The sequence below is a fragment of the Salvelinus fontinalis genome, chromosome 22, assembly GCF_029448725.1.
Source record: "Salvelinus fontinalis isolate EN_2023a chromosome 22, ASM2944872v1, whole genome shotgun sequence".
Classification (NCBI taxonomy): domain Eukaryota; kingdom Metazoa; phylum Chordata; class Actinopteri; order Salmoniformes; family Salmonidae; genus Salvelinus; species Salvelinus fontinalis.
Genome location: NC_074686.1, coordinates 27,677,709 through 27,687,758, shown reverse-complemented (window position 1 = coordinate 27,687,758; position 10,050 = coordinate 27,677,709). Strand labels below are relative to the sequence as shown.

Here is a 10,050-nt window from a genome sequence, read left to right as displayed (position 1 = left end):
AGGGCAAAACAAATCAAACACGTTCAATTTCAATGGATTTGGTTAGGATTGTTAGTAAAGAGGATATGCCAATGGAAGAATACGTGTTCTGCTATCCTAGCACCTCCACCACCCCGGCTTCAACTTGGCCTTGAAACTGGATGACGTAGCCACCAGAGCTTTAAATGCTTTGACCTTGAAACGCGCCCGGAAATATGTCTAGAGAGTGCAAGGTGGCTCGAGCTGGAGATCTCTTCCCTTGTAATTTTAAGCCCCCCTTTATAGCTCATCGCGCCTCTATTTGTTACCGCTAACTGGTCTTCTCACACGCACTGCATTTCCGTATAACGAAGAGATTAACGAGCCACTGAAACCTACATCCCCCCATTAAAACGAAAACACAATTCAGTAGCCGACGGTATGGTTTACCACAATGTCATCGGTAGCCTGGAAAACCGTGACGCTCAAAACTCACTTGGCGCGAACCTGAAACGCTCCATAGGCCTACCTGTTTTCATCTTTATAACTATAACTCGGCTGACCTTGTATTTCCATATATGGGGCTTGAAAGAGACTCGTAATAATATATAGGCTAGTATATCTTTCACGTTCATTCTACCGCTATTCCAGTGTATGGAATCAATGTAGAATCCTTATCGATCCGAGTTATCCTTTTGAGTTGGTAAAGCCTATGGAATACACAAAGCTCTTTACCTTTCCAGGATATGAAGCCATTGAAATTATAGAATTTTAGAAATATGGCCTTCAACGAATGTCCTGACTTTATGTAGCCTATTGCATCATGGTCACGCGTTTATTTGTGTTTATCCTTTACAAGTTTGACCAGGTTCACCGAAGCCTAGTTTCACTGAAGACCAAATGTTGACCACATCATTTGTAGCCTATGTGCAAATGTTATATTGATAAAGAAGGTGAGACGAGGTGGGTTTGTGCGTTGGTTATATAACAATGCAATTGGAATGTAGCCTAATTTGATATTAATTGTATTGTGTCCAATACGATTTTCATGTTGTTATCGGTGTGTTATTGTGTCTACCTGTGATGTATTGGGAGTTCTGTTGTGTCGACGACCCATTGTAACTTATTGACGTGATGAAATGTCTATCGAACTTTTTGAATGACCAACTGAATGTGAGATTGTGTTTGTGTTTCTTTAATAATGTATATTTGGTTTATGTGAAATCGAAGCTCGTTGTAATGTGACTAACATGGCATGTCTTTGAATAGATTCTATTTGGCATATTTCAGAAAGTGAAATGAAGGTTCTATTTTATTCGATCTATTCATGATCATTCCCTTACAAAATCGTGTATAGCAGATAACCATTGCACCATTGATTGTTTGTTTTACTATTGCAAAACATGTAGGAATTTCCTTTACAAAAATGAATTTTCCTTTGGAATGATGAGACATGCGACTAAATCACCACAGATTAGAGGTATTTCTTAACCGAGGACAAAGTAAAACATAAAATACAATTTCGTTCACTGGAATCTGTCTGTGAAGTTTGCACATTTTAAATCAAAACCAACGGATGTCAATAAAGATGTATTTAAAGTTTGCCTTTTGCACAAATTATGTTTTTTTTTCTTGAGAAATAGGAACGGTAAAGCCCATGTAGGCTAGCCTATATATTTAGGCGAATGGGCATTATTGTTGAACACTTGCAGGCTATAGGTTATAGGTTTTTTGGTGTAATTTGTTAACACTTTTTTGATGTTCGTTTCCGTAAACTATTGTGTAATATAGCCTGCTGCTTTTTAATAACTTCATTTTATGTTAAAGCTAGTGGGAAATTCCGCTTTTGCTGTTTATTGTTAATGACGAATCGTTTGGCCATACAAAAACGCAAATGGTTATATAGTGAAGCGTTTGTGCCAAAGTAATAACGTCATCAGGAAAGAAATTGGTAAACGAAAATGTGAGCCTAATTCCATGGTGACTCGAGCTGAGTGAACTTGTTGATAGGTAGTGAGTGAGTGACTGGATGTTCTGCAGCATATATACAGACGTCTTGATTAGAATTTGCGTTAAACATAATGCATTTCCCTTTGTATGTTAACTGGAAAGAGTTCCACGGCCTCGTCCCTGGGACAATAATATGTAGGAAGGGCTCATGTCATCAGAAAGAGCTACAGTATCTTACAGGGGCTGGTGTAAATTAGCCTAATCCGTCCACTGATGGGGGACTGTTAGCGTTCGAAAATACAACAGATGTGCAACTGGCTAGCGGCTGAAGTTTCATTGAAATGAACTGTAGGCCTATATATTTACTGCGATTCCATTGTGCCAATAAATGTAACATGTAGCTTACAGTTTTAGCAGCCCGTTAACAAAATGTTTAAGACTTCTACTTTGTGACACTTTGAGTCAGAGCGAATGTATAACGGATCTGTCAGTCAAAGGCGCGATTCAAGAGCCACCCTGTTGACTCTTATTTGCCAATTTCCTTTTTATTTGATCCTTTAGTGCCACATCACGTTAAGGTCCGGAGAACATAGAAGAGTTACCAGGCCGCCCTGTGGTTCACTGGCTCTACCGCTGAAACATATTTATATTTATTTGGCTTTACTTTCTATACCACAATTTAGTTTCACGTCACACCACAACAACTGGATAAGGCGCATTTTTCTCACTTTATGGATTGGAAAGAATAGACGGGTTGGGAATAGGCCCGCATCTTTGCAACGTATTCTGCATTTCACTAATTGTTATTAGAAAACGGTAATATGATGATAACGTTAATTCATAGCTTTCCAAATGGTTTAGATTTTCCTTTAATGGTTTTACAATTATTTTGTAGTCCTATTGTTTACGTCACATAGGATGAAAACATTGTTATTTGCTGCGAAATGACAATGCCAGGCGAAACTAAGAATGTCTATGCTCTTGGTAATGACTTTACAGACGGGTCTCCCTAGCCAGTAGAATGTCTGGGCATTGTTGTGGCGCATGGCGGTGGTCTGTTCCTCGATAGGGATGTCTGTTCTGGTCAGACCACCAAAACAGACTGCATCTGCGCGCGCCATGGTCTCCGTGACAGCTCCCTATTTTTTGATTGCAGGCCCCGCGCCAGAAAACCTGGGTTTAAGACAGAACCTTGCTTACATTGCCATTTATTTTTTTTAAGATCATGTAAATATTTAATGTAATGTATTACCATTTCAAACGTTTGATTTTGGAACATCTTTGTTGGTTCAACCCATGTTAATGTGAGCAAAAAGAGAAAGTCCAGATGTAGCCTGATGATTTAAACGTGATTCACAAAGCCGTTCTACTTCATTGTTATAGGTTAGTTAGGCCTTTACACATCATGGTTAGCTACATAAGAAAATCAAAATAAAATAGCTAGATATTTGATAACGCTAAATCGTGTCATTTCGCGATATATATTGAGTAGCTTTCTCAAATGTGTTAATGACTAATTAGGCTATAAAGATAAAGATAAGCACTGGATGTGGATTATGTCTAATTGGCCTATCTGAAAAGCTGACGTATTCATTTATGGATCACAGATTCTCCTTCCCGGAACATGAAATTGATTAAACATAGGCTATAGATTGGACATATAAGCCACATATAAACCACATATATAATTGTTGGTTAAAAAACACACACTTATTTCAATATTGCAAGAATAGATTGACCGTTCACAAAAAAAGAGGTACAACGTCAACAATCTATGGCCGAAGAATTAGGACTGGGTTAGTTCAATCAAGTTTATCTAGGAAGATACCAGTCGTCTACTTCTTTAGGATATACATAATGTAGAATCTAGGCTATCCTAACAGCCTAACATATGTATTGATGTGTTTTAATGACATGTATTTTGAGTCCCGTTACGTCGTGTTAACATCTGAGTGCATGCGCAATGTCTGTCATAATATTATATATTTTTAAATGTAACTAGGCAAGTCAGTTAAGAACAAATTATTATTTACACCAAAGGCCTGCGAACAGTGGGTTAACTGCCTTGTTTAGGGGCAGAACGACAGATTACTACCTTGTCGGCTCGGGGACTCGATCCAGCAACCTTTCGGTTACTGGCCCAACGCTCTAACCACTTGGCTACCTGCCACCGGTGACCGCGATAGTTTATTAAATCCCTCATCCATCCAGAATATATACAAATAACTACAAAAAAATAACTGGTTTGGACCCTGCACGCGACCTTCCCTAAATAGCCGACAGGTTAAACAAAATTGAGTACATTTGTATTGGAAATCATGTAGAATACTAATGTTAATCAATAAGGTTATGTTTTTCAACGTTTTTCGGCTTCAGATAGACATTGTTTGAGGCTTTATGTTCTGTCTCATATCTGACGTCTGATACATTGTATGTATTAGGATCCCCAATTAGGGGATCTACTCTTCCTGCGGTCCAAGATGACTAGGACAGTTTATTAAGTCCCTCACCCATCAAGAATATTCAAATAATAGGCCTACAAAGAAATAACTGGTTTGACGTGCTAATAATGCCTACGTTTGTTATTACTGTGTAATGGATCATTTGGACCCTGTACGCGATCTGGCTTTAATATCGAATTCGTAATGGTAGTATTTATACTGTGGCTGAGGCACAGTGCTTTTGACGTTTTTATTAACATTATTACGACGTAATAATAGGTGAGAATACCTATGGAAAAATGCTTCCTGAATTATGTGATCGCATCACAATAATAGTATTATGGCGCGAAAATAGGCAAGAATGCCGATGAAAAATGCTTGAATTCTATATGAATGAATCTTTGAGCACTTTCGTTGGGTTTCATTTATAGCCTGAAACAAACTTTGCCAGTTGATGGCTTGCATTATTTCATTTAGGCCTATTTTTGTTTTTACAGCGCTGAAGTTCACTAACTACAACCAAATGATCATATTTTTCATGTCATTATACTGTACCCGAGAAAATAGGCTATAGGTAAGTCTTGGCTGGTTTTGTCTATAATATTCTTGCTTTTTTCTCCTGAAACAATATATTTGGAAGGAGAGCCCTAAGGAGAGCCGTAAACAGGACAAAGCAGACAAAACACAACGACATGCCTGTACTACTTCACATCATTTCACCCGTCTTCTCCAAAAGTAAACAGGACAAAGCAGACAAAACACAACGACATGCCTATACTACTTCATATCATTTTCACCCGTCTTCACCAAAAGTCTCCAAAACACGAGACTAGTTTGCAAATGCAACTTTCCGATTAGCCTACTTTTCCAATGTGAGAGACAGAAGTGTGCAAAACACATGATGCATAAAATGTTTCCTTAGACACAACGAGAATAAAACGTTCGAGAAAACAAAATGATAGTAAAAGTTAATGCCCTCCAAAGCTTTCATTAGGCCAGGAATTCTCACCCCTCTTCCGCCCTTTTCAAGAACTCAGACGGGTCCTTCAAAGACTGAATAACCCAACAGACTCGTCGGCTAGACAGCAACTTTCAACTTGACCTTGGCCTCTAACCGCGTCTACCCCGTAGGCTATGTAAAAAACAACCGAGTTGCCAACCTTGATAACTCTTTTCTGTCTTTGCATATTGTAAACATGTCGGAAGCGAGGGGATCTGGTATTTGTTGGGCACACTGTCTATCCGAATTCTCACGCATTTCTTGAATGCTCGAACCTGTCGCTCTAATTTGAGTGATATGAAAACGGGGCATTTTGATTGAGAGAATCGCCCATGGATTTGAGCTTAAATATCTTTAGTTGAAAAATGAGATGGACGTATTCCAAGTCTGTATATGTTTTTTTTTGTTCTAAAGCCTTGTTTATTTTCCTTCTTTATTTCACTCCCTATCCGATACGTGTCTATTGGATGAGTCATCCGTGTTCCCCACAGTGGTTCGGTCTGTTCAAACACTGTTAACATTAGCTAGTAGCCCATCTCTATCTTCGTTTATGGGATATTGGGAAGCGTGTCCTTGGTGACCAGTCCTTACACTATGTACTAATTATGTGAGCTGTATTGGGGTGTGTGGCTTTGAATGGATTATACTTTGTGGAATTAATATAGGCCCACCATGTACAAAATAATCAGCAATGACATTGTGTCATAGACATGTTTACACGGACTGCCTTTATGTAAGTAAAAGCAACGTGTATGGATGTATTTAAGTTGGTCAGTCACCGCAGTCTTTTGAAACCGTCTCGAACTACTAGGTCCTTTTTATTTTGCTTTCCAATTATAAAATAAAAATCATTTTCAAACCAATTTAGGTTTGAAGTGTAACCGTATATAGGAGTGATATATATATATATATAAATAAGTATAGATATATAAATATATATTTTTTTATTTTTTTATTATTTACTCACGAAACCCTCTCGTTTTGAGCGGCAAAAAGACAAGCCAAATCCTTGATAGGTACGGTCATCTTACAAAGCCGCATTTTTTCTACATTTAATTATCTGCACTGGGAGATATTTATCGTCCTCTTTGCATAGCCTATCACGTGGCCCCTTCTTAGCCAATAGAAGCGCGACCTTGGTGCACCCGGGCGCGTCAGAGTCGCTTCGCCTCTCGGAATCAGTATCCCCTTTTTTCAGCCTCTATGCTTTTTTAAAAAAGAGCCAGAAGCCTCAATGCTGGATGTCGTGCTATGACAACGTCACTGCTCTTCCGTCCTCGCTGGGTCGACCCGTCGGTGATGTTCCTCTACGACAACGGCGGCGGTTCCGATGAAGTGAGCAAGAACATGGACGCTGGCGGTGGTGGTTTTGCGGGAGGCAACTTTGCGGCGAACCAGTGCAGGAACCTGATGGCGCACCCTGCGTCCCTCGCTCCGAGCACGGCATACTCGTCAAGCGACGTCCCAACCTCGGGAATGGGCGAGCCATCCAAGCAGTGCAGCCCTTGCTCGGCTGTGCAAAGCTCATCCAGCGCGTCCCTGCCCTATGGATACTTCGGTAGCGGCTACTATCCGTGCAGAATGTCGCACCACAGTAGCATAAAGTCGTGCGGCACGCAGCCCCCCTCTGCGTACGGGGAGAAGTACATGGACACATCCGCTTCAGGCGATGACTTCACCTCGCGGGCCAAGGAGTTCGCCTTCTATCCGAGCTATGCGTCGGTCCCATACCAGCCCGTACCCAGTTACCTGGACGTGCCAGTTGTACCAACTATGAGCGGGCCAGCAGAACACAGGCACGAGCCCCTGCTGCCCATGGAGAGCTACCAGCAGTGGGCTCTAACTAACGGCTGGAACGGGCAGGTCTACTGCACCAAGGAGCAGCCTCAGCTCGGACACATGTGGAAATCCTCCATACCAGGTACAACATAGGTAGAGAGCCCTCTGGTTTTACGCAATAAACCAGAACGACTTTTCATTGTGTTTGTTTTTGCTTAATCCACAACAAAATGTTAGAAACAATGCCTTTTCTGTAAAAAAAAGTATAACGGGTGTTTGTTTGTAAATTCGTTTATGAGAATACAGTTTTAGAAAAAAGGGTTCAAAAAGGGTCATTCGGCTGTCCCCATAGGAGAACCCTTTTTGGTTCCTGGTAGAACCCCTTTGGGTTCCATGTATAACCTTCTGTGGAAAGGGTTCTACATGGAACCAGAAAGCGGTTTTATCTGGAACCAAAAACGGTTCTTCGAAGGCTTCTCCTATAGGGACAGCGACAGTTTTAGATGTAACCTTTTTGTGTATGGCTTGTGAACGGCTTACTATATCCATTTCGCTTTCCGTTTTGCTCCACCAGACGCGGTGTCTCCTGTAGGAGGGGACCTGGGCTCCTTCCGACGTGGAAGAAAGAAGCGCGTGCCATACACCAAGGTGCAACTGAAGGAACTTGAGCGCGAGTACGCGGCCAATAAATTCATAACAAAGGACAAACGAAGGAGGATATCGGCCCAGACGAACCTGTCGGAGCGACAGGTCACTATCTGGTTTCAGAACAGACGCGTAAAGGAGAAGAAGGTGGTCGTCAAAGTGAAGAGCATCAGCTAGTTCTGACTGACATACAACAATGGGATGGGAATTGAACACACACACACACACACAATATGCTATTCACGCTTTTTGATTGGAACAATTTAATCGTTATTTCCCACCGAACATGGTTCACAAATGTACTCTGCCAAATGCGTGCCGGGACCTTTATGGAAGGAAAATGTATAAAAACTCTGGACCTTCCATTTTCCTCCATGGTGTATTGTTCTCGGTGAATGGAGCCCAAAGCAAGGAGAAAGTTGGGTGCGAATTTTTTCAACTGGCATGCAGTAACCTCAGGACAACAGACACTCTAACTTCACCGTGTGCAGAAAAAAACCCATTTGGAAATCCCCAGGAAGTGACGGCATTTAGGATTATAGCTTCCAAGGTTAAATATTAATCCGTTCCATTTCCCCTTCAACACTCCACTAAACACGTGCATCTTAATTTAAAGTTTAGCTTCTTCAAACGGTTCTCCTGCTCTCACTCATAACGAATCCAAGGTGCAATCCCGCTTGTAATGCATACATAATTGTCTGGGAAATGTGTGCCCATGTGAACCATATGTCTTTTATATTGTGTGTGTATTCATGTGGTTGTATATAAAGGTAAACTATACAGACAAAACTATAATATGTCAAGGCTATCTGTGTCTGTTAAATATGTCGGTGTAAAACTATTGACACAAAAATCTGTCCCAATAAAATCCGGACATTGTTGAATCATATCCACGACCTCTGATTTGAACATCTGCCCAGTATATTACAGAGATGGTTGCGTTTTTGGTGTGACGTTTTGAATGTCAATTGTGATATTTTGTCATAGCTATTCAAATGTGAAAGAATTTGTCATGAATTGGTTGAAGATATTCTTAGATTCAGAAGCAGTGTGAGAGGCTCAATTATCAGTGTGTTGGCCTGTTTACAGTGTATGAGGAACATGTCTGACCAGCGTATGATTTCATGCTTGAATGTGGAAGATTCGTGTTTGGCCAGACTGTGTAGAACTACTCTGGGCTCTATCCATTTCGATGTTAATTCCAGGTGTCGCCTGGGTGCGATGGTATTACGAAGTGTCTGAATCTACCTGTTGAGTGCATCGAAAATGTCTCACTCAAGCAAATAATGGAAGTGTTGTTGTGTGTATGTGGATTATTATAAGGCCTATACCGCCATCTAGTGATGAGATTGTCTCAAGCACTACAGGTGACTGTTAGTGGAGACACATTTGCATCTGAATAGGCCTAGTCTACTACGCTACTTCAAGTAGGCTTACTACCACAATCTGATAATAATAATAACAACAATAATAATATTCCTATAGGCTACATTTACATGATAACATTGTGGAAATATTTAGGAACAATATTTACACAAACATTAGCCTATTTGAAACGATACGCCTACTTGCTCCAACAACTCTTTGTTTGGCCTATAGTGTTTCCTGTAGACATCAGTTGTGTGTACGTTCAGTTATTTTCGCTTATTTATATTCACTTACATGGTCTTATTATTTAAAACACTTCCATAAACATTCTTACTTATCATCACGTCATAATAAGATGAAAATAATCTTCAGTCGGATGCACGTTGCCTCAGCCACAGCTAAAATACCACCACTGAGTAGGTCACAGATTTCAACAATTTAAAAATTGCTTCAATATAAACGCTTCAGCGTCACAGAGGTATCAAATTTGTGTTTTTGAAAATGAGTAGGCCAATGTGCTGCAGATAATACCCATGCGGCGTTTATTGTTGTTTTCGATTTCCTTGAGGTCTTGCAATTAGCTTTGGTTTTGAAATGTATTTTCAATCATTTCTTCAATCATTTCGTCATCCCAAGGACAAAGCATGTATGAACATGTTTACTATTTTGGCATTTCTTTATCCCCAATTATATGACTGATCGTATTTTGTTATAACTGGTGACCGTCTCGCTATCATGTCTGCTGATAATAACAGGACTACAGTATCAGTGAGGTAAGTTGATGCACAAGGCCATGAATGCAATACCATTTTAGCTCTCACTTTTACATTTTCATGGAAAACAAACTAACATATAGATTTTGGTTCTTAATTAAGCTAACTGTTACAGTGTAGGCTGATTACATGCACA

The 10,050-nt window shown here is 40.3% G+C and overlaps 1 protein-coding gene across 1 annotated transcript; it reads left to right on the top strand.

Annotated features, from left to right (window-relative positions):
• The first annotated feature begins 6,544 nt into the window (after positions 1 to 6,544).
• Positions 6,545 to 8,657, top strand: LOC129820392 (homeobox protein Hox-A13a). Its single transcript, XM_055877463.1, has 2 exons — positions 6,545 to 7,270; positions 7,703 to 8,657. The coding sequence occupies exons 1-2, from the start codon at positions 6,601 to 6,603 to the stop codon at positions 7,948 to 7,950; spliced, it is 918 nt and encodes a 305-aa protein (XP_055733438.1). The 5' UTR covers positions 6,545 to 6,600; the 3' UTR covers positions 7,951 to 8,657.
• Positions 8,658 to 10,050: the final 1,393 nt, after the last annotated feature.

What these genes read in the sequence shown, in the direction of transcription:
- LOC129820392 (XM_055877463.1), top strand. Translation starts at nt 6,601, where the DNA reads ATGACAACGTCACTGCTCTTCCGTCCTCGCTGGGTCGACCCGTCGGTG. An exon ending in GTGGAAATCCTCCATACCAG is followed by an intron (nt 7,271 to 7,702) that starts GTACAACATAGG and finishes TTGCTCCACCAG; the next exon opens with ACGCGGTGTCTCCTGTAGGA.